The sequence below is a fragment of the Manacus vitellinus genome, unplaced genomic scaffold (genome assembly GCF_001715985.3).
Source record: "Manacus vitellinus isolate BGI_N305 unplaced genomic scaffold, ASM171598v3 scaffold_2_pilon, whole genome shotgun sequence".
In the NCBI taxonomy this organism is placed as follows: domain Eukaryota; kingdom Metazoa; phylum Chordata; class Aves; order Passeriformes; family Pipridae; genus Manacus; species Manacus vitellinus.
Window position 1 is genome coordinate 19,857,310 of NW_021940208.1, and position 25,659 is coordinate 19,882,968.

At 37.5% G+C, this 25,659-nt stretch overlaps 1 protein-coding gene across 2 annotated transcripts in view; it reads right to left on the bottom strand.

Moving 5' to 3' along the window:
• Nucleotides 1-25,659, bottom strand: part of DCLK1 (doublecortin like kinase 1) — a 248,821-nt gene that overhangs the window by 28,945 nt on the left and 194,217 nt on the right. For both annotated transcript variants that reach the window (XM_029960882.1, XM_008934247.3), the window contains 6 exons: nucleotides 18,701-18,785; nucleotides 17,246-17,354; nucleotides 12,371-12,428; nucleotides 11,518-11,637; nucleotides 5,578-5,724; nucleotides 375-508 (listed from right to left, as the gene is read on the bottom strand). In XM_029960882.1, coding sequence (XP_029816742.1) covers nucleotides 375-508; nucleotides 5,578-5,724; nucleotides 11,518-11,637; nucleotides 12,371-12,428; nucleotides 17,246-17,354; nucleotides 18,701-18,785 — 653 coding nt within the window. The remainder of the gene's footprint in view (nucleotides 1-374; nucleotides 509-5,577; nucleotides 5,725-11,517; nucleotides 11,638-12,370; nucleotides 12,429-17,245; nucleotides 17,355-18,700; nucleotides 18,786-25,659) is intronic.

Genomic DNA, 25,659 nt, shown 5'->3' on the forward strand with positions numbered 1-25,659 from the left:
CTGTGGAACAAATCAGAAGAGGACAGTGTGTGATAATGAAATAAAATTAAGTGAATGGTAGTTAGCAGTTTCTGAGAACAGTTTAAGAATTACTTCTTGTATCTGTAAATGGCTAGTTAGTAACTCAGTGTTAAGATGAGAAGTTTGAGGTCAACAACTGGCAGAGATTGACCAATACAACTCCACAGCTGGCCTTGTTCTGAGCTGGTTTGGATAACACAGCCTCCAGAGGTCCCTTCCAATTTAATTGTTCTGCAACATAGCCAAGCAAAGGCAGCATAAAAATCTTAATTGCAAGAACTCCTATCTGGCACAATGTCGAGAATATGCTCCACTGTGTACACATCAATGAATCATTACTAAAAGTGATTTACCCAGTTTCAGCGATGATTTCTGGAGCTACATATGTTGGGGTCCCACAAACAGTATATAAAGGTCCATCCACTATTGTTGCTAGGCCAAAGTCCCCTAACTTAAGGGACTTGCTTCCATCTTGGTGTTCATAAACCTAAGTTAGGAGGAAAATTCAAAAGTTTACCACAATACCACCAAGGTAACTACTATATCATTTACTAACTGCCTGAAATGTTCCTTCTTATTTACAGTAATTTTTCTCCTCCTTACATTCAACATATTCCTCTGTAAGTTTTGAAAATTCACAGACAATTTGGACAAATTTCCTTGAACACAGACAGGGTGTTCAGGAAAGACTTATCTCACCAGTTGGCCAACAAAGGACATACCACTTGCTAGACACTAAAACCCAGAAGCAAATGCATGGCATTCCAACAGTGGCTTTCTGAGGTTAACTCCCCACTGACAGCCAATTCACAGTGTAGGGTTTTGAGTTTAAAAACTCTTGCAGAGAGCTTAAAGGTTTGCAGAGGAACTTCAACTACTTAGATAATACAAAAGTGACTGCACTGTTCCAGATTCTTCTCTGTGTGTTGAAATCACAAGACACAAACCTGGCTGGACTATTTCACCTAGACATACTGTCCTCTCCTTGGATGACTATTAAACACCAACCAGTGTCTTACTGGCATGTTACCATCATGATCAGTGGGACATAGGCAGTTAGGGCTGCTAATGGATATACATGACAATCCTGTCTTAAAACATGGTCTTTACAGCAGGAGCATGATCTTTCATGGGTTTTTATGGGTACAAAGGGAGATTAAGATACAGTCACAAGAAAAAAGACTAAAAACATCAGTAAAAAATACACAATTTTAAGGGCCGGTTCAGAGCAAAAGAACAGCCCTAAATTTGTAATCACTGAAAACTTACAAAAAAAATATTTAAAATAAAAAATACAAAAATGTATCTAACTTAAACACGAGGCTGTGAGTCCTTCTAAAATTCAGCTGCTGGTTTGAGTTCTTCCTTCCCATTTTGATATGTTTTCTACAAAGGCACCTTAAAAAGATAGAAATGGTCTACAGAAGGCCTTCTTTTAGTATATATGTATCACTTCATTATTTTGCAACCCAAATCAAAGCTCCATGTAGTCTGGCTCCCAATAGTGATATCCTGACAACAATTCGCAGCAAAACCATGCATAAATAGAAGACACTATACTTCTCGATCAAAACCAAAATCATTCTTAATACATATCTTGACCAGCTACTCCTAAATCATGTTTATCTACAAGTGTTTGAAGAAAAAAATACTAGATTTTTTTTCTTATAAATATCCAAAAAATTCTACAAGGGACCCTTGAACAGTTCGTTTGGTACAAAACCAATTCTTGAAGTCTCTCACTACTGTTCACTATGGATCTGCTATAGCTCATAACTAGTTATATTATACAGCCCCCATCCCCCAGTTTCTCCTTAGTCATGTCTAGAGAGAAAACCCTTCCCTGTCCTGAATCTCTGCTTACCAGGTGATACAGTCACAAGCAGACACTCAGAATACACAAAGTTCTTCTTCTTTCATTATGTTATTTTTAAGAATTCAACTGGACCTTTAAGAGGACCAGCAATTTAAAACGGATTCATATTTCTCTTCTACTAAGCCAGAAAAAAAGATATGCTTATAGAAAAGCACAGGGAAAAAAAAAAGGCAATTATGGTTTTATTAAAAACACAGATTGTTAAATACATCTGGTTCCTGAAACTAAAGAAAGTGCTCTTCTGAAATGGCAGTAATAAATCTAATTTCAACAACAGTTTTAATTAAAGTCTAGAGACTAGGGCTTTAAATATTCGCTTGCAGAAAATGTAAAGTGTGCACTTAGACATCAGAGCTGGATTCAGCCTAATTAGCATTTTGTATTCTATTTCATGCAGTTACCTTTTATAAAACTTTTTCTGCATTGTGCTAACCTAGTGAACATTAGTAAGTTCCTTCCTTCAACAGATCATACCTTGTGTGACTCATCTACACTAGAAACTAATTACAGAAGAGGTTGGTTTGGCAACATTTACCAATGCAGAAGGTTTGATACTGTGTATTTTCTAGTATTTTACTTCATCTGTTTCTACGAATTACTTTCATTGGAAAACTATTTCAGTTGACTTGTAAAACTGAAGAAAGTAACTTTTCCTCACCCCGTTGTAACTCCATATAAAAAGAAGCCCAGTGTGAAGCTGTGGTATGTTACTTGCCAGTCAAGGAATGGGAAAGGTCATGTAATGCTCATGGTATTCAGAATAAATGCTATACATGTTCCACTGCATTTAAATACTGAAGGGCAATTAAAGAAATGGGGATTAGTGCAAATTGCCCACTATGAAGTGCTTTCACTGTTTTAACTAAGCAATAAAACTGTGTAATTGTACAACGCTAATTGAATGCAGTCACACATAATTGTGTGCCACCATATGTATCCTATTAGTATAAAGACTGTCAGTATTTTCTAAGCTGCTCTTGTGATCAGTGCAGATGGTAACAGTCAGAGAAGTTGTTCTCTAGGGTTTATTATATGGCTATAAAGACATCCCATGACTTGACAAAATAAACATACTAAATAGCAGCAATTATGAAAAATGTTCCAATTAAAACATGGAAGACACTCCCTAGAGAACAAAGAAACCCAAAAAACCCTAAAACATCACAGGTATTCAGCATATCCTAAACTCTTGGACAATTGACTGTTAAGTAGCCTTTTCACACCTTGAGGATAATATATAAGGATAATAATTATCCTTGAGGATAATATTTAAGCATTTACTAAAATAATGGGTGTTGCACATAGGACAGGTTTTTTACTAGCAGGATATATAGCCCATTGCACACATCAGTTCTAAGCATGGAAGTTACATTTGGAGAAAAGGAAGAACCAAGAAGAGAAAGGAGAAGGTGAAGGGGAAGGCTCTCCCCGGGGCTGATAATAGATGAAATAAAGAGGCTCTGGATGAACATCCTCTTTGGGGTGCCCTCTCCAGAACACCATGTTCCCCTTCACTCTCCATGTTTTTCCTCAAGTAACTTGCTCATTCTCCCTGTTGTTTTTTTCTGCTAGTGGGGCTGTTAGCCTCGGAACATGTATTGACCGGGGTAGATGCTGTTTCCAACCCCATCTAGTTGCTCCGCGTTGGGCAGGCCTGTTATAGGTTCCCCTGAACTTAAAGTTACAACCTATGGGCAGGAAAAAGGCAGTGTAGGAAGGGCTGATTCTCACACTAGTATCCAGGAGAACCTCCTATAACAACACTACCAGCCGTCTGCACGTGCAAAACTGTGACAGTAACAGAGGGAAAGACACAGCACAAGAACAATGAGGGAAAAATACTGCCCTGATCACTTAGGTGAAGGGTTAAAGAGCTGCAAGGAAAAGGGCAGGCGACAAAAGGCAAGTAGAAAGTATTTAGAAAAAGAAAGACTAAGACCCATGTGACATTTTTCAAGTGTTTTATAAATGCCATTAAAATAACTAATTGCAATCTTGTGACACAAGGAACCACACATTCCATTTGACAGCTAAGACAGAAGTAGAAAGGTTCAGAGACACTAAGAACAGTGTCAGAGCTGGGGTCAGAGCTCAGGTAAGCTCAGGTGCTTACCAAAGTGCTCTTCTAAAGCAGCATTGTTTTCTTTCAAGGACCTGATAAACCTTAGAGAATTAATATAATTTGTGAATCAGATGCTGGCTTTTGAGAATTAGGATGCTGTAGGAGGTTAAATGCCACACCCTCACTGCTCAATATCAATATCAATATCAATATCAACGCAGAACACTGGAAAAGTCATTCAAAAACAATTCAGCTACAATGTGAACAGTTTTATCACACCTGGTAGTGGGTAATTAGCAGAAAAGCTGGGCAGGCAAATCTAATCCCCTCCCTGCTGTCCCCATCTCAGCTCACCTTTCTCTCTTCCCTCAAAAGCTTAAGTCTGACAACAATAGACTTTAGGCATTTATAGACAAGTCAAGACAGTCTTGCCCTAGGCCAATACCCTCCTGCACACTACAGGCATAACATTAAGGAATCCTGGCATGTCATTGCTACAACATCTGCATGTAGCCACCTATCAACTCCAGCACCAGGGCTGAAAGGAGCAAAAGGGCCAAGAAAGGTGTATCAGTCATTATTGTCTAGTGAAACTTCTACTCAGTATATTTTCATCAGTTTACAGAAAACAAGGGCAAGTTACTTCCTCACCCAGAACAGCAAAACCACTGTCCACTAGAAGAACTTAAACTGTAAAAATCCCACTCTCTGGAAGATTAGTAAGATCTACTTGACTCGACATTCTCATAAAACCTCTTCAGTGTCAAACAGGACTAAATGTCATGGCAGAGAGCAAACAACTGAAAGAACTGATCTTCTATGATTCTACGAACATTGTTTTATGGTTGCAGAATATATGGAGAATTGGGACATCTCAATTTTGAGTTACAGCTGGAACATGTCAGCAAACTTGAGAAAACTCAAAACAGTGAAATAATCAGAAGTTGTTAATTTATCAGAAGAAATAAACCTATGTGAAGGATACAATTGCTGCATTCAAGAGTGCAAAATTCTGAGAAGAAAGACTAATTGTCATGGTATGTTTTCCATTGCCTTCAGTGCATAAGGTTCATGCAGATTCAGTCAGAAAAAGGAAGATTTAGGCTGTCTATTTGGGAAAGTGGCTTAATAAAAAGTGTTATAGGATTATTTGGGAGATGCAGTAGGGGAAGAAAGGACACTGAAGTCTCTTCCTGTCTCTGCTCTGATGTATGACACGATTAGGGCACAGCATTTACGCGCACCATACTTGTAAAACTAAAGTGGTGCCAATTACTTAGGCAGCAGCAAAAGTACAGAATAGTCTGCTGAGGACAGAACACTTTTATATTTATGAAAAACTTGAAATTATCTTGAAGTTTACTAAAAGGTCACTTCTAGTGATTCCAGGAATAACTTTGCTGCTGTGTGCCACATAACAGTCTAGACATACCACCTTCTATTACTGTTAATTATAGCTGTTATTCTTAGAAGAGCTTTACAATGCAAAGGTTAAAATTAAAAAAAACCCAATTACTTAAAACATTGAAATAAACTGAGTGGATGTGTGGAAGGAGGAAGAAGTTCTCTCACACACTCCCAAGTTATCAACAATACTGAAAGCTGAATCTTCACTTACCAGTAGATTCTCCGGCTTGATATCCCTGTGGACAATGTTCAGGCTGTGAAGATATTTGATGGCACTGGCCAGATTGTAAAGCATTCCACTGGCATCCCGCTCTGTGTATTTGTTGGTGGAAGTAATAGCATCAAAAAGATCTCCTCCCTGGAGCAAAATTACCATGGGATATGAGCAATACTGCTTATGAAATAACGAAAATATTTAGGGAAAATCAAGGAACATAATTTATAGAGGAGGAGAAGAAGAAAGAGGAGGAGGAGGAAGAGGAGGAGGAGAAGAGAGAAGCAGCACAGTTTTCCTTGCAGCTATAAACTAGGGGTATTGTGATTACATCCTCCATTATGTCAGCTGAGCAGATCAGTAAGTCAGAACCCTTCGTTATGGTTGAGTTGGTCAGCCAAGAGGCTGGAGTCTCTATTGCAAACTGTTCCCACCTGCTGCTGCTTTTGTAACATGTCCAGCACTTGCCAACCTGTGTGTTCAGAGCCTCTGTTACAAATTTCTGGCAAGACTACATACTTACTTGTCATGATGCCATGTACCAACTCTTTCCATTCTTTATTATAATCACAAACAGACTGATATCAAATTTTTGCCCAGTGCCTGACTGAACCCCAGAAAGATGAAGGAACTCTGAGTAAAACTGAAATTAGCTACCTGCCCTCACTGCTATCGTCTGTTTTCATCTCATAAATCTTTGAAATCATGGATTTTAGAAACCAGCACTTTCTCTACACAAAACATGAAGTTTTTGGTAGTGTAATGCCTCTTGTATCTAATTCTGAAGAACTTTACAGCATGTATGTCAGGCACTGGAAGACACAGAGGGGTAGCTTGTGCAATTTCCAGCTCATCATGCTGCCTGATTCAGCTAGAAGGTACTGCCAGTGAAAGAAAAAACAAGAAAATAATAGAGAGAAAAAAGGAAAGAAGAAAAGAAAAGAAAAAAAGTTAAGCAGAAATCCTCAAAGTTGAAATCATCTTCACCGGGATCTGAGGCAACCATGACATTTGGACTGTATTTCCAGAGATGAGCCGGCAAGTGGGAAGAAGAGTATGTGAGACAAAACTGTAAGTTTAAAAATGAGATTAAGAAGGAAGCTTGACAGAGTGGAGGAAAACTCAATCATCTTTTGAGAGAGACTACTCAAAGGTATTGAGCCTCTAGCCAAAATCAAAGCAGAACCATAAAGAAAACACAGTCCAAAACCAACAACAATAACAAAAAGAGGGAAAGGATAATTCTGCAAAAACAATGCAAAAAAATCCCTGCTGCAGTCAAAATGTCGAGAAAAAAACCCACAGGAGACTGTATTTTGAAGAACATGTAGGTTTTTCTGAAGGCAGCAGAGGAGTCTCAGCTTTTCCAACTCTCACGATTTTATCAACAGCCTCAAGATTATTTGAGGGTTGGTTTTTTTAAGGCTCAGCTCCAGAGTAAACACTTTTTCCACAAAGAGAAAGGATGAGGGGTAAAAAAGAAAAAAAGATAAAAAAGAATTTTTCCAGTAATCATGGCTACAGAGAAAAGGTTAGGAAAAGAGAACCACCAAAGACTCAAATCTGATAAAACAGACTTTACTTGTTATAAAAAAACTTAAACAAACTATTAAAATTTTTGCATCATTGAGGTGCAGCTGAAGTATGCCAGGGCAGGTTTATTACCATTGTAGATGTAAAACCCCAGCTCTTTGGAAACTTCTTACAGCCAACCATTGTCAAATCTGGACCACATCAAACCTCTTACTCTGGCTGGTGACTGTTCAAGACACATCAAGACACACAGTGTCAAGGAAAAGGAAGAACAAAAGGCCGAACTAAACCAGATAGAGGATTAGAGAGAGAGAGAGTGAGCAAATATTTGGCAAAAGTACAATACCATGTACTTCATGGCATTATCTGATCCCTAAGTATTAGACATCAGCATGTGGGAAAGTATGTGAGATAAATAATCTATCTTCCCTAAGCTCCTTCCTGTGAAACCCCTGTACCAGCTGCTTTTTAACATGAGGTAGTGGATTAGACAGATCTTTGGTCTTATCTAATATGTTCCAGATGCTCAGGAGAAGTGTCAGTAACTTCAGCAAAACATCTGCCTCAAAAGAAAGAATATAGTCCAAGCTGAGATATAAGAGGCAAGAAGGAAAGAAGCTGAACCTTAAAAAGAGAAGGAAAGATTTTGGCTTGAAGTTAGAAGAAAAGAAGTAAATGTTCATGCACAGAAGAAACATGAACTCAGAAAAAGATAGAGGCTGCAGAGCAATTTAACAGATGGTCAAGCCAATCTAAAGCAGAATAATTTTCTCCATTTAAGCAGTCTATTGTACTCGGTAAAGTTTCTTTCCAGGTAGCCTGATAAGAACAGAGAGTATATATTTAGTCTGTGGGATTCTCTGTGTGGTTAAAAGAGAGATGATATCCTGGAAAGAGTTAACAGAGCTGACAGCTATATCAGGCAGAATTGTTTTCAGACTTTCTTCTCCCCAAAGAGCACTTCAACCTGCAAGGTTCTGCTAAGCCGATTCACACAGCAGGTCACTATCATTTATTCAGGCACAAGGGGTGAGTTCAGGATGACATTTCAGTCTTAAATCCCCTGTTCAGGAGTGAAACGGAACCAGGAACATCTGAATGCAGTTTTTGTCATCTGTGCACATGAGGAAGTGTACTTGGAAATACAGTAACCAATTATTTATTTATTACCTTGCTATGTAAATGATATGATCCCTCTTTTTCTTCTGCAAAAGTGAAATCATATCCTGGAGTAGTAAAGGAAACTCTGCAATAAATCTTGCTTCTTAAATTGGCCAAACCCCTGTTAGGTTTGAATAACAATTTTGTTTCTCTGTGTAAAAAGGCAACGTGCCAGAAACCAGGTCTTTGCTTCCTTTTACAAGCACCACTTGCAATGTGTTTATATTTGTATTTATGAAGTGCTTTTTCTTACACTTTACAAAGTCATGAATGGCCTATCTGCCATGAGGTGAGGGCAGGATTTTCAGCAGCCACTTATGTCAAACATGTTACTGCCAATTAATGCAGGGTGGTATTAACTGAAACCGGGCTCTGCAGTATCAAGCCTGTTCTGCTTGCCTTTCTTTCCTGTCTGTGAGTTTGATTTAAAGTCAGGTCTTCAAAAGTCAGTCAATAACAGATGGTTAATCAATTCTAACAGTGCACACTATGAAATGGTAACAATCAGCAATTGGTGAATTAACAATTAATGTCCTTCCAGAAATACATTCCCTGGTGCCCATAGAGTCTTTTTTTTCCCAATTAAATACTGAGGAATAGGTTCTTGCGTCAAAAAAACAAAGTTGACTTTCAAGAAGCGGGACATTTCTTCTAAATTTCTTCTATTATTCCACGTAAAAGTAAAGAATATGAAAACAGTGCTCTCTAGGATACCAGAAGTACAGAGATGTCTATAAAGCCCTTCCATAGCACAGCTAAAAGCATAAATATCTTAGCATGTGCAGCAATCTTGAAGAGTAAAGAAGAAAGAGCACAAGAAAACAGATTTTTCCAGAAAGTGAATATAATGCATGGTTTTCTTTATATACATCTTTTAAACTAATTATTTTCTAAGAGTTGTCAGTCCCCTCCTCTCTCATTTAGCTGAGTAGGACTTCGACTAAAAAGCCATTGGAGACTACAGTTTGCACATTTTTCAACCATGAATAGCACAGCAGGATGCACCCATAAAACCAGCTATGTGCTTACTATCTTGGCAGGTTAGACAAGGCACAGCTTTTACTTCTTAGCACACCTCCTGGGGCCAAGATGAAGGATTTGTCAATGCAGGCTGAAGCTGTGGCTACATTAGATCACAATGGTATGTAAGAGGATTGAGGTACCTTTGAACAAGCTCTCATGGACACTGGGAAAAAAACTACAGTAACATGGATCTCATAGTGAGCTCACTTATCATGGAATAGAGCAGTAATTATGATTAAAATAGTGTTAGATGGCTAATAGTATCTGACCTCAGGCTGCACTATTTCACATTGCATGCCTAAGAGTGAAAGAGGGCTGTGACTGTGAAGGGAGTGGGAAAATGATTCTGGGACTGGTTATACAGAGGGATTCATAGTGGGAAAGAGTGTCAGTAATTTTGTTTTTTCTTAGGATGTAACTTCTCCATTAGAGAAAAAAAAGGTATGCTCCTTGCCATCAGCATCTCCCAGTGTGCTTCCTCAGAGCTTGGAGGTGGTGGACAATAGGGTTAGTGGGACCATAAGGTCCACAGCACCACTCAAGTAAAGTGGGGCATCTGTCAGGCTCAGACCTAAGAGGACAATTTTGCCATCTCCTCAGCTTTGGGGCATGGCCTGAGCCCCTCATAAATAACAAGACTGTCTCAGACTGCCACAAGGACAGGGAAAATCTATGGCCATCCACCCATGAGCCATACTTGTCAGTCTCCCAACTCTGGACTGGGAACATGGCTTGTGTCACTGGTGCTGCCACAAAGCATAGGAGATAATGGAACAAAACAAAAAAACTTGTCATTCAACTTGCTCTCATATTCCAGACCAGAAATTGAGAAGTTCTTTAAGAAACACTTGTACCTGGGATTATCCTATGTAAAATCCCAATGAGATGACTACATTAAGAGCATCCCCTTATCTCTATCTACAATCAGAGCAAAGGAGATTATAGTCTTGCTTGCCAAAAATTGCTTTGTCTCATGACCCCTGGTGGTGCCTGTTTCTAGCCATGGATACAGAAGATTCCCACTGAAGAGGAACACACTCTGAGTGGAGTGATCTGGGTGACAGGGTTCAGAGTGCCCAATTTGCTCATGTGTTGAGCATGCACACACAACAGACCTGCACACAAATGCTGCTGCCGCACAACTTCACTGTCGTATTTGTTCTTAAACACTTAAAATTGTGGATTTCCCAGGTGTAGTCTGCCCCTGGAGAATGTGCTGATCAGGATACAGAAATGGAGGTGGCTGCTGAAAAGATGTCCTTCCCACAAAACAGTTGAGGAAGAAAGGAGAATCACAAATCCCACTAGTGAATGGGAAAAACAGTGTATCCTGTTAAACTACACATGGAGGACAAGACATCCTCAGTAGTTTTCTGTTCTAATTTGCACAGTTTGTGCAAATGTATTTTTACCACCTTTTGTGCACAGGGACATACTTGTGTATTAGTACCAGAACTGAAAGCTAAACTCATACTTGTTGCACTGCACTGTTGACATTATGGGGGCAAAAGATGACACGGTCTGAGCTTCATAATTGAGTTTGAATATATAGTTCTACGAGAGAGTGAAATAAATGCATGAGATCTGAAAGTTACTATGAAGAAATAAATGGGGTCCAAAATATAAAATACTGCATTCCAAAATTTACTTTTCAGAATACAACCATGCTTTACATAGCAGGCTTTTCTCTTTCACTTCTGCCTTACTTGAGCTTAAATTTAGATTGCTATCAAGGAGGCAAGTCTGACACTGTGTTAATATAAATCAGCAGAGAAAAAAGATGTAATATTGTTTAGATTTAACATAAATTATAAAAAATAATTTAATTTTTTTATCGAAGAATTTTTTATTTTTAAGGCTGGTATTTATGGCTCTTTGGACTGGGTGTATTTTCAATTCACTTCAAGGCAGACTATTACTTTTTAAAGAGACTTCTTCTGAGTAAGCAAATAAAACTGGTGATCCTCAAAATACTGTCCACAGAGCACTTCCAAATGTGGCTTACAGCAAGTTAGACAAATATTTTAAGTATTCAAAAACTAAAACAAAAAATCTGACAGTGGGTTATACATCTTTCAGTAGTATGCTAGACTACTTCCAGAGACCCTTTCCGCTCTGAATTATTCTATGATCCCATGTTTTTTAGTAAGCCTTGGTACCAATGGAATTTCTCAAGATGATTAAAACAATTCATAAGCAGCTTGTCTCCAAAACACTCACCTTTACAAGTTCCATGACAAGGTACAACTCAGTTGGCATGTCCATCTCCTCAATTAGAAGTACAATATTGGGATGCTTGACTCGTCTTAAAATAGATACCTCATTCTGGATCATGTGTTCCTGCCACACAAAAAAAATCTTTAATGACTACCAGTTGGTGGGAAAAAAATTGATAGTGGAAAAAGCAGAGAGAATGGGCCCTGTGTGAATTCTTCAGGGTTTTTGAAAAACCTAACAGATGTTGCCTCCAGCAATACAGAAGGAACATGTCTAGAAACAATATCAGTGTGGTAACTGAAAGAAGAGAGAGTAGAACATAGAAAAAGAAATGGAGGAAATTAGATGTTTCTGATGCAGAGAAAAATTAAATATGGGAGCTTTTAAAATTTTCTCTGATCAAGAATCTTTTGATATAACAATATGATAGCATCTTCTCAGAGAACTTTTTGTTACAGATTTCAAAAGCTAACAGTCACTTGGTATAAAACTGACATTACTTTGATTAACCTACTCTTCAGACACAGTGACTGGTGTTGTTATAATTATTCATATTATTATTCTGTTTTCTATAACATGTGGAATTATGAAAATTAGAGGACATAATTATAGGGTAAAGAGCAAAGAATCACACACAACCAACCAGTTGAAGAATCAACACATGCATCTGGAAAGTCATACAACAGCCTTTTATACTGATATTTCAAGAGTCTCCAGAGGGCAGGCAAAAGCTTCAACCAAAAAGATTCTAATGATTGTCAGGAAGGAGACAAATACCAACAGCTTCCCAAACTGATCTCACAAAACATTTCTTGGAAAAAAAAATCTTTTGGTCTCAAATTTTTTTTGTACTCACTTTTCCTCTACATTTACTCTTTTTGATTATTTTCAGAGCATATTCTCTACCAGTTGATCTGAGGAAAGACAAAAGAAAAAAAATTTATGTTCAATCACATTGAATATTTTTCTCAGTCAAGTTTATACTTGTCATTTGAGTACAATAAGTCTAGTGAAGAATTCTAGTCAAGTATTCATTTTTTTCAAGAAATGAAGCTTAGATTCAATTGGTATTGTGAACTTGAGCCAAAGCAGTTGAATATGTGTGCCTGAGGAAAAAGAATCAAACTTTTTTTTTTTAAATAAAGAGATTGCAATGTTTTGAAAACAAAAATTTTGTAATAGTAATAGTATTCTGATTTTTATGTAAAAACACCATATATTGTCCACAGATCCAAATATTTTCAAAACAAAAAAGATTTTTTTTATATTATACAAAAAATATAACCCATCAAAAATACTTACTTACTTTTTACTTAAAATGAAAAGAAGTCATTTGTTTGCACATCTGCACTCACAACTGCTATGATAAAAAGGTCAGTCCTTGGATTAATGTTTTATGTATTCAGTTAAATATGCTGGGTTTTAGGACAGAATGTGAAACATTGGGGAGACAGTAAAAAATTACAGAGAAATTAGTTCAGGATGAGAACACATTTCCTTTTAAGCATTGTGTTCCTTTGAAACCTTATATTTATCACTACCACATATATGTAGATATCTATTATATAGAATGCTAACATAAAAAAAAAATTAGCTTCTAGACAAGCTAACAGTATCAACTTCCATTTCTTAACCAAGTTACAAAACCGAAAGACGACTATAACAATGAAAACAAGAAGCTCTGTTCACAAGCCCTACTTTCACTGTAAGATTAAACAGAGAATGGGTAATATAAGAAAAAGATCTTACTGAAACATTTTCATTTTTTATTAAGAACCTAAACAGCTTAAAAAAGTCTATTACATTGCCCTTAGGCTTATGTTTGATTAAAAATAACGAAAGATAACCTTTCAAGAATACAAGATCATTTTTTCATTCTTCATTTCACAAAACATAGTTAAACCAATACATTAAATTGATACATAGTATGTTAAACAGAGAAATTAATGTGTCTAAAAGTGTGCTCAGTCTGTCAAATAGGACATGCAAAGTGAGTGACTGAAAGCACTGTATCTGGAAATCAACTGGGCATTTTCATTGCCATATTAAAACATGAAGAACTCCTCTGGCAATGATGTATCACTAATTGTTAATTTAAGAAAAAATGGGTAGTTCAGTAAAAAGTAAAGAAAATCTCAAAATATTAATTCTGCTTCAGTTCCCAGGTCAGCAGAGAGCAAAGACGGTCTTTATTAGGACATCTATTAAAAGGCTATCCAAAGAAATCATGCAGTATAAATAAGTTTATGACTTGGGAAAAAAAAGTACAACATGTCTGCTCAAGATTTATGCGAAGAAAAATTAAAAACTTCTCATATCTGTACTTCCCCACAAAGGGGTTTAATGCTACAGCCCCCTGAAATGGGTCACACTCCATGCAGGGTGCCCTTTTCCAGTGCTGCTGTTCAGCGGCTACAGTCAAAGCTCAGTGAGGTAACAGGAAGAGTTCTGGACATTATTTTTGGGGAGTAGAAGGAGGGGATAGAACAAGAAATACTAGAAATTAAGATATTTGGGGTTCAAACTCAGAATAAATATAGCCTCTTTCAATAGGAATCTCTTTCAAGCTACTTGGTTGCCCTAGGAATGCTTCCTTTCTGTCATGAGTAAGGAAATTGATGTTTTTTGTTGGCCATAGGAGACTCCATGTACTCCAAAATATTGGGAAACCTGAGCTTGTGAGGAAATGTCAGAATTTGGAAGTATCTGAAAGTTAAAAATGAACACATATAAAAACACCGCAGGACAAATTGTGCATATGATGGAGCATATATGTAACAAGCAGATGACAAACCTGACTGCTCTGTGTTTTGGTAAAAAGAAAATTAAAGCTAAGATAATGCAAATCCTTTTCCCTAAAAAGCTGCAGAACTGCAGCTGCCAGCATCACTGCAGCTTACACGTCGCCAAAAAATATGCACAGCTATGCCAGAAACTCAACCATGAAACATGCATCTCACGTCTCACCTATTGCTCACTCCAAACAATAAAAAGGTACCACAAAAAGTAGGCAACACGTTATGGCTGGACAGAAGTCTGGACCCACTGAACTACCGCAGGGCACAGAGTTAAATCTCTAGTCCATACGAGGGCTCAATACCTGGCTCTTTTAAACTTTTGCAAAGTTCACAGCGATTTCCGTTGCACTGTAGAAAAAAATCTTTGTTATTTTTGTGCATGCATTAAATGTATTTTTGTATGTGTGCCTGTGTGCTGACAGATGCTCAGAATGAGATTTAGAAGTCCTCGCATTAAAATTTTGAATGTGGTTTTGGTTTCTATTTGAACTGTTCATTGGCAGAGGAAAATGCCTGTGAATGTATTGAAGTGCTGGAGTTGTTAACCAGTGCGCACAGAATGATCTCAGAGCTATGGAGAAGAAGTATCCACATGACCAGTAAAGTTGTGTAACAAGACCCATTCCTACTTGCTTAACACCTCATGGTGCTATTCCTTTGAAGTCTTTGCACACAGGAATTGTACTTCAGAAGAAAGTGGAAAGTGGAAAGGTCCTCTATCCCAAGTATCACCCCATCAATTCTTGCTCTGCAAATGATGGACATATCAGACTTTGAAGTGAGGTGGATTTTGCTCAGAAAGACTGCAAAGAATGTTTTTGAAGGGGTTTCACACGTACTGGCTTTAATTTACTCTCTGAGTCTTTAATTCTCCTTCCACACTTGTGATGGGTATACTGATTTAGAAGTGGAAACTAACAGAAATAATTCCACTTCAATTTTCAAGCTCTGCCAAAGTAGTAGCTCTCTGATATAAATGGAATCTATGGAATGGTATAACTCAGAAACCACAAGACAATGTATCTGGGAATACCTGGGTAATCACGCTATTTGAGCACATACTCATTAGATATGCTATGCTACCAGATACTTCTGGGACCCGTGGGATAGACAAGAGGACAGGAAACAGTTTTTATTCAAGCTCTCAAGGATATTGTAATCATTATTATTTTTAGGTGTGTCAAGACCTATATTTAATTTTGTTCATGTATTTTCTCTCAGCTTGGGAAAAAATTGTAAAATGCACACTAGCAGATTTGTACTGTCTCTCAGCACAAATGGCATTTTCAGATGAATGACAGTGTCAAAACCACAACCTTTCTTTATTTTCATTCGTAATTTTTGTTTCTCTCAGTTACTATTCACTTTTCCTTTCAGCTGCCTTTTTCTCTTTTCTTAGTTATGTGTTTTCACCTATCTTTTTCATCAGTCATGGCCCTCCACAGGGTTTTACGGCGCTTTCTTGTTTTCATATTTTTTGCTTTGCTTTCTTTAGGTTTCCATATTCTCCAGTTTTGTGTTGAGACCCTGGGGTTTGATCTGAACAGCTATTGCCCTCTGGATGGCCAGCTCTACCGTGAACTCACTCTGGCAGAGCTCTAAAGGCCTCACCAGAGCTTTGGCTAAATCCCACAAGCACACTGTCAGCTGATACAAAATCCACTCTTCTCCTTTTCCCCAGCAGCTGTCTTCATGGTCTCTGATTTGCTAGACACTTTCAGATGCAGATCAGGACCTGTCTTTTTCCAAGGAGACTAGTTTAGAACCAGTCAAGCTAATTTATCATCATCTGCCATGAGATCTAATCTGACTCTCTAGGGCTAATATAATATTCTTATAGGACAAAGAACAAAATTTCTTTCTTTGAGCCCAAAGGTGAGGTTACAGTATTCCATAAGAGTGTTCTCTCTAGGATATGATAAAAGGGGGTAGAAAACTTAAATGAAATTAAATGAAATTTCATTATCAAACCTTGACATGTCTATTGTTCTCTCTTTTGGACATCTCTACCTCTGGCAGCTTTTTGCTTTTCTGCACTGTTACTATCTAACATAAGCAATCTTACAAATATTTCACATACAGGTGAAATACCTTCTGTCTTTTATATCCCATATTCTCCCATTTTTAAGAATACCACTAAAAGGCACCCACAGTTCTGCTTAGTTCTTGTTCCCTGGTTTTTACACTCTTAAGATTGGGTACAGCCAACTTAAACCTGAACAGATTTAGAAACAGACACCTGAACTAGTCAACCTGGACATTTTCAGCAACACTGATATTTAAGGGGACTTGTGACTTCTCTAGTCTGGAGTAGATGTCTAAAATCAGTGACTGTTCTCACCTCTTAACAGTAAAGGTCATTGAAGAAGTTAGATTCTGGTGTCTGCAGTGAGGCTCATAAAGTTGGAAGGAGCATATATAATGGCACAAAGCAGGCAAGCAGGAATTAGATGTCCATTTAATTAACAATAAACATGAAAGAGATTAATCCTCAGTGTCAGATGGCAGAATAGATGGATCCAAGGTCAGTTCTTTGTGCTGACCATCATCACTACATCACACAACAAAACTTCCTGACATCTTTACAGGATGCCCCTACATGTGAAATGTTCCACTGGTCTAATGTAAAAGGAGACTTGCAAGAACATACTGCAAGAAAAGTGCACCAAAAAAGATTTAACAAAAAGAACTGGTAAAATCATGTGGAGCGCAGTAAAAACCCCCAAAAGATATAAACCCCACAAAGAATTAAATTCATAGATTGCCCCTTGAACTCACTCTTTTTTTCATATGAGAGGACACAAAGTTTTTCCATCTGGCATTGAGACGTTACCTTATTACATATTTATATTCTACAAATAAAGACATGATCTAGAAAAAGCATGACATTAATGATTATTTTTTTGCAGTAATAAGCATATTATCCTCCTCACCTTTCTATACACTCCTTCACAACAGCAAAATTTCCATCTCCTATAGTCCTTCCAACTTTATATCGCTCTGCTATCGATGCTGGAACCTGGAAACCTTCCTCCAACACTTCTGAAAGAATCATTAGTACATTTTTATTGTTAGTGAAGGAAACACAGATGTTGCACATAACATGTATTTCAAGTCCATGGTTCAGGAGCCTGGAAACCATTCAGTCAGTGTCTCACTTACTGTACAGTGAAACCATGCTGCTGACATTGTATATACTCAACAGGTTTCATGCAGATACAATAATGAAAAATAAGACTTCTGGGGGCTCAAACATACCACCATTCGAGTGTTACATAGTTTACCATTCCCATTGCAATATGCCCCCAAGACAAAACCAAAGTTGTATTTTTTTAATTATGAAAAGGCCTTTGTGATCTGCACAAGCGCAGACCAACCTCCAAAAAGGGCTGGAACTCCTTGACACAGCATGATTAAATATATGTACCAAAGAAGTCCAACACTCAAGCACTTATTTTATTACATCCTGTAAACTGAGACATCCATAAAACTCCTCATGTGCTAAGTGCTAGTTCTCCCCATCCCCCAATATTAAATATTTAGTTTTTAAACAAATGTTCTCAATAATACTACCTTGCATGCAACCTGGGTACCAGATGTTTAGGTAAAATTGCATTACACGGTGTCTAAGCATACAAAAAGTTTGTAGTTTAACGTGTTTTAGTGTTCATTCCTGTACCATTATTTTTAAAGGTATTTGAAATAGTGTTACAAATACCTAACATGCTTCTAAAAGCTGACTGTAAACTGCAGCTGATACAAACTACTATATAAATACTGTAATGTAAAAAAAATGTCTCTCAGAAATGTGATCTGTGTTTACACTCTTTAAGACAGTGCTTTTAACTGTATCTTTCTCCGTCCTTTGTTGCAGCTTAGTATTAAAAGTGAATGTTATGACACAAGGAGGCCGGGTTTTGCCTGAATTCACAGATAGCATGAAGAGCAATTCTCAAACAGGAATACACATACATACATATATGTATATGTGCGTAGTGTTCAAGCAGACACTATCCCTTAGCCAACTTGCTCAAAGCCTTAGAATGGGGTAAGAATATCCATTTCTGAGTAAAGACCTAGGACCGTGTGTTCTTTAGTACCATGATAGATGAGACAAAAATACTGAAATAAGCCAGCCAGCACTGTGTTGCTTGCAGAAATAACATCTCGAGCATTCTGCAACAAAAATACCTCTGAAGAGTGATGTCCAGATCAAATCTGATCCAGAGTGAACCTAAGTGGTTTGCTATGGCTGAGGAGCCTCCTCATGGAAAGTCATCCAGTCTGCAACGCTCCCACCTTCTCCGACAGGAAGAATGACTCATTTCCTACACAGCTGCTGTTATCACTACACTGACTGCTTTGAAATGTCAGCCTCCAAATGTTACCTTCTGCAGGTCCATCATTTTCATCCATAGAGCTGCAAACTTTGGTGGATGCTAATGAGGTAGAGGAGCCACTGTGTTGGGAGCTCTGGAAATGGAGACACAAATGAAAACAGATGATTTTTAAGAAACATGAGTACCCCCAGCATGTTTCTGCTGGACACATGTCCCAGAGAGGCTTCAGTGTTCACAATGTAAAGTATCAATTTACTTTGGTGGAGGGATATGGGAATGCTTGGGAAGAATCCAATTTTTCCTCCAAATTACTTTTGGTACCCCCACGTACATGGAGATATCCCTGATGCATCATGTGCAGCAGTGAACAAGAACACTTTGATGTATGCTCCACCAGTTTCTCCCTATTCCACATACATTTTGTCAGGGAAAACTGAGGAGCTGTATGCCCTCTGCAGGCAGGAGATTGTGTTCTCAGAGGCCCTGTTAACCCAGCAAGCACTAGAGGCAAAAACGTCCATAATTGGCTTTGTTATGGGCAGAATTCCTCACTTATACAAACCTCCCTCTGGAGAAATCCTCTCCAGTTGTGTTCTAGAAGGGAGAAATCATTATTGTAATGTATGGATAAAATAAAATGTCAGGGTGAACAATGACTGGTCTTTTGTAAAAAAGAATTTGACTGGGTGTAGTTCACTTCAGGTATGACTCGGTACTTCTGTTTTAAGTACTTGAAATGCAACTGTCTGAGTTTGTACAGTTAATGGGGGGAGGACAGTATTTCTATAGTATCTAGAAGGAGACTCGTAGGCACCCACCTTGGCTACCAGAAGCATTGGAGGTAGAATCTCACCAGGGAAGCTTTCCAAAACACCTATCAATGTCTATCAGTTAACTACAGACTCTAAGCATGTACTTTAGAAAAACTGTTTTACCATGCATCTAGATGGATGATACTACACAGACATATGGGATGGACTGGATTTCACCCAGAACTTTTATTCTGTGGTGTATAAGAATTATACTAACACACCTTTGGGATTCTCCCATCTTCAGAAGAAATCAGAAGCAGCTACAAATGTAACGATGGCTCTTCAAACTTACAGCCAAACTGAGCATTTCCTCAGGTCCTCGTGTTGCAACATAAGGTAAAAATATTCACAGGATTTTCAAAACTAAAATGTTCTCGAGTTCACATAATTCACATGCTGAAAGGTTACAAAGTGCTGCAGTATTTCATTATTTCCTTCAATCTATATATTACATAAATTGCAGGTTGTACTGCATGTAACTAACACTATCACTTCCTTATCAGCGTTTGTAAGGTTTTTAGATGCCCATAGAGTGCCAATCCACTTTTGCAAATTAAATACAGCTACTTTGGAATGGTTTTTCTCATTTGCCGCTGCAGAACAGAGCGGATGGCTGGAGCGAGAGCAACCAAAGATGCAGCAACTGGGATCTTTGCCGAGTACGGAGCCAGGGAGAGGACAGTCAGCAGACTTAAAAGCTGGCCAGTATGCTGAGTTCATTTGAACAGAATAACTTCTCATTTCTCCCATATTAGATTAAGCTCAGATAATCAGACAAAGCCTGAACTTGGCCCATTTTTCACTAAATAATCTTGAGAGCTTGCACATCCCATCTACCAAGAGATTCTTTGCCCTTTTTTCCTTTTAATCAACGTCAGCTCACTATTTTCATCCAGTCAAGCATTTCTTCTGAGCTTTGACCAGAATTAAAAAATGCCTTAATCAGTTTTTGGACTGCCTCTTGACAACAGAAGTGAGCACTGACTGATTTTATGCAGTTTGCTAAGATATTCCTGCCCTTGTTTAATGGTTAGGATGTGTTTGTGTATGTGCTATTCTGTGCTAAACTTTACAGGACGCCTCAGTAAAAACTTACCTCTGGTTCATTTTTGAACAAATGAGCAGATGTGGATGAAGGTAATGGAAAAATGCTAGGAGTTCTCATGTCTGGAGAAGTCACTCTGAAACACTATTTTTATTCACATGTAATGGGAGAATTGTTTCCTTTACAGTCCTGCTTGTAAAATAAGCAGAAAAATATGTTTTCTCTACTCATTTGACTGTGTTTGTTTGTTTTCCTAGACCAGGCATCCAATTTCATACTTATTTTATCACTCCACAGTATTTTCTTCAAGGAATTACCATTTAATTATTTTTAATATTTATTACTTCTACAATCAGGAATTAATCACTACAACATTTAAGGGGTATAAACACAAAAAGATTAGTGCTAGATTTTCAAAAGATTACTAAACAGCTACTTTTTAATTTTTTTGCATTTTAAATGGTGTGATTGCACTTCTCAGTATATGTTAGGTCAAAGCCACTGACTGCACACCACTGCAGCTTTCTTTAGCAGCCTGAGAGTCTCTTTACAGAGTTTTGCACCCTTTGCTTTCATCTGTGAGTATGGGAGATGGGAAAATCGAGACCTAACTTGGCGGCCCCATCTTTTCAGAATGTATGCCTAGAGAGACTCAAATTTCTATTTGAGGACCTAATTTTTCAAGGACCTTAAAACAAGGTTTAGCTGAGAACAGAAACTGCTCAGTCCTTCCAAAAACAGACACCTTCAAGGGCCCATTTTAACAAAGCGCTTTAGCAAGGGCTTCAATTTTAATACAAATAATCTTGATGGTCTACACATGATTGAAATTAAATTTAATCCTAAATATGTTTTAGGCATAACTCCTTAAATATGTATTTTACCTAGGTTTCATCTAACAAACTGAAAAAAGTGGCCTGTAAAAAACAGAAAGGAAATTAAAAAAAAAATTGATCTCATATCGATGTTTAAGTGGCCCTATTTCTTTTCTTACTGACCCTATATAAGGATGGGAAGGCTAAGATGCTATTAGTTAACTGAAGAAGAACTAAAGAAGAACTGAAGCAACGTATCAGTAGCATATACCATATCACTGGTCTGCAAAAAAAGCATACTGCTCCTTTAATGTCATCTGCCTGTGAAGCACTGGCACGGGAGCAGAGGCAGAACTTGCCAGTGACAAGGAAGCAGCAGCTAAGAAGACATGTTAAAAATACTCACCAAGATTTTTTAAATTTTAAATAGTAAGTGAAAAATATATAAAAACATACTTTTTATTACTTTTGTTGAACCTCTCCTATTAAAACAACAGACTAAAAAGAAATCAGGAACTGGACATACATTCACCAAGTCTGCTGGCGGCCCCTTTCACAATTAAAGAGACATTACTAGATAAACACGACACAAATATTTCTGTCTTTATTCAGTCCTCTGGAACAACATGCAAGCATTTATTTATTTATCTTTACTTCAACTAGAAGGGCATTCCATTTATTCAGACTTTAATTAGCTCGTTGTTCTCACAAGCTGAAAGCCCTCCGGGTCCAGCAATCCTTGTGGGTCTCAGTGTTCCTTCCAGTTGGCTTGCCAATCGCGAGGCAGTCTGTCGTGCGCGCTGTTGCTCTCACAGATGTGGACCCCATTAGGGATCTTGCAGATGGGGAGGGGGGAAAAACAAACCCTAAGCAAGAGCATAATCTCTTCAACACACAGACTTTAATGCAATTAGCTGTTTTAATTTTAAGAGATGCTGAGATGCTTGGAATGTCATCACTTTTACACAGATTTAAAAGGGTCCAGTTGCACAGGTTGCCAGCACATGGCCATTTTTATGGCACACCTTCATAAAAGCGATGGCATAAAAAAATCAGGTCTTTGGTGTAAGGATTTCAGATCCTATTCAGGTTTATATAACAGATGGTCAGCACACCACACGTCTCATTGATGTGAATCGAGACATTAGTGCTATAGAGTTTCATCCATGTCTCACTGGGAGATTTATTTAGCAACTGTTTGGTAAATAGTTTGTAACTCAGTGGAAATTGTGCTAAATCCATGAAAAAAAAGGCAGTAAAATAAAAACTACTGTAATTTCTCTCTCCAAATACTCACCTTTGTCCTAAATTAATCTTAAAATCCCACTCCAACTAAACAGCAGGAATTACTCTTGTGGACTACTAGTGTCAGCAGTTATGAAAAGAGACTTAAATAAGTATGACTAGAAAGTTTGTTAATGCAAATCAGATTCCTGATTCTCAAACACTGCATTCTATTTTCTAAACCTCTCGAAACCTTTATTAGTGCATATGGAGCCTACAAAGTCTCTCAACAATAGATTCCTTTGTATTTTTCTAATGTGAAAGAAGCATCTGGATGAAATATGAGTAACAGAAAAGCACACAGGTGTAAAGCTAAGTTTGGATCTCATGCTGAGTTTGCTCTTTTAGAAATGGGCTTAATGAACTGAGGATTAAAATCATAAACAAAGTCTAAATTCAGGAAACAGGATAAGGAAATTATTAATGTCTTTAAATTACACCGCCTAAGATTGTCCCTATTCCAAAGAATTCTACAGAATTGAAAAAAAAATACAAAAAGATATGTATGTCAGTAATATGTGTAAGATTAACTTCAACTCAGCAAGGAAAAATAGCATTAAAACCAAAACCAAGCAGTTAAGCAACCATGCTCGCCTCTTTTGGAGCCCATACTAGTGTTGAGTCTGGTTATAAAAACCCTTTGCAAGGTAGTTGTCATGAATTTCTGACACAGTCAGTTCTTTTGACTAAAGATGATCACGGTTAATGGTAAAATAAAGACAAAAGCCCAGTGCAAGTATTAGCTTTGAAGGAGTTTGAAGGGATCAAAAAATTCCTGTAACAGTGTTAAGCAAGAAAAACATCAATCAATAAACAGCAAAATGGTACATCGCCAGAGGACAAAAGTAGACAACAGCTGATTTAAAACAATAAAATAATGCATTTTGATGCAACTTTTAAGAAGATAAACTGGGTTTTTTTATTATTCAGAGAGAAGCAAAGGGTTACACTGAAATTCCCGCTCCCAACTATATCCAGTGAAAATGTTTTCCATTTTCTATTGTTTAAACTTACATTTTTTTGCCCAGCCAGATGAGACAGGGGAAAAAAACTTTCATGTAAACAGTACAGAATTGGCAAAAAAATTACTTTATGAAGAAACAGCCAATCCACAATCTTCATGCTGAAAGAATGGAAACCAATAAAGTTCAGCGTACGGAAAGAGAAATGATGCGATTGTTTTCTTTTCAAATTTGTACACTGCACTACACTGGCACATCGGATCCAAATTTATTTATAAACTATTTAATCTGGAAAAGAACAACAAAATAATATATGTAAACCTGCTGCTTATCCACAATTCTATATCCTGCCCAGTTCTGAGAGAGGCTCTACACAGGGCCTCTTTTTTTTTGTTGTTCATTTGTGTAATTCAGGATTTACACATCTTGGAGAAGAGATAAGTTCAAATGACACAAGCAATTATCTGGTGTATGTTGTTCAGCGTCTTGTGTTGGTTTTCTTCTTTGAGGGACAGAGGGACAAATGGGAGAGTTTGCAAGGAAATGGAGCTGACAGACTGGAGTTAAATTTGGAAACTGAAGCACTTCGTTTTATTAAGATTCCCTTACTGAGCTTCAGTATTGGATGCTTATACACTCATTTGATTTGTGTAACAAGAAAATTCTGAAAGACCAGCATAGTTTCCTACACGGTACTTAACAGTAAACTTAAATACAACCTTCACTAGCTCCTAAAGCTGATTCCAAAGCTGAGTTGTAATTCAGAGTGTAGGTTCACTCAGCCTTTGGCATCCTTCAGAAAAGATTAATGATATTTAAATAAAAAAAAAAAAGGGAGGAGTATCAGATTCATGGTATTGGAAGTTATTACTGTATCCTCACTGTGGTTAACATTAAAAGTTACATGTGCAGTGATGCAATGTGAAGGTTTCCTTTTACCTCTTCTGAAGTTATCTGGAGGTAAAATTTTCCAGTCAACTACAGAATACATATTGAAAGGCCATCGAAAGAGGCTCTTATTTCTTCCACCTAATTAAGGGCACAGTACAATTGCCACTTTTAATCTATTTGAGTTATATCTTAAAAGCCCTCCTGGTATTATCTCTTTCTTGGTAGAGACAGAAACCTCAATTATGTTGTTTCTAGTCTTCCTCATTTCTCTAGTACTGTTTCCTTGCTATTTCTGTACACCTTTTTTAGGCAAACCTATTTACTACCAGAGGATTTCAAAACTAGAACTTTTATAAGGTCCACAGATCCCTCAAGGAGAGCGTCTGAACATCAGCTGAAGCATTAAGCTGGCAGATGACATGTCAGAAATTGTAACATCTCTCTTCCCCTGCTCCTGTCAAACAAGAAATAAAACTAGGCTATGGATATCTATTTTTAAAGAGTGGAAAAATATATCAAGAAAATGAGGTACTTATTTTAAAACACTGCTGCTATGTTTCAGTACCATTAGCTTTTCACAAGCATATTTTCCTAATACTTTTCTGAAGGGGAGTGTTGCTGTAGCTGAGCTGTCAGTAGGGACCTGGTACCTTGCTTTGGATAGTCTACTAATTCCCCACTTCACACTTCAAATCTACCCCCTCGTGCACACAAACTTACCCATAAGCAATTCAAGGCAGGTATATTTACTGTCTCAAAAAGACCCACTAGAAACCAAATTCTTCCTTGAAGGATTTTTTGTATCTATATACTAGAGACCAGAGTTTATTATTAAAAAGGACACTGAATATATCTACTGTTTAAAGGAACACGATGCATGAATCCCATATGCTTATTCTAAGGTTAGCTGGACAATGCTGATCCAAAATCAAAAAGTAATACCAACTGCAAGTATTTTTTTTAAAGCCTGTTAATCTGGTTCCAAAACAAACTCACTGAACAGTGTGTATTTTTTAAATATATTTATTACATCACTTACAATAATCTACAGTAATGTTAAATCTAGTGAAACAACAAATTGCAATCAGGATGACATGGTCAAATATGAAACACAAGTACAATACAGTATGATGAAACAATGGCACAAAAATGAAGGTGATTTTCTTCAGCTGATTATAAGAAATAAAACATTCATCGG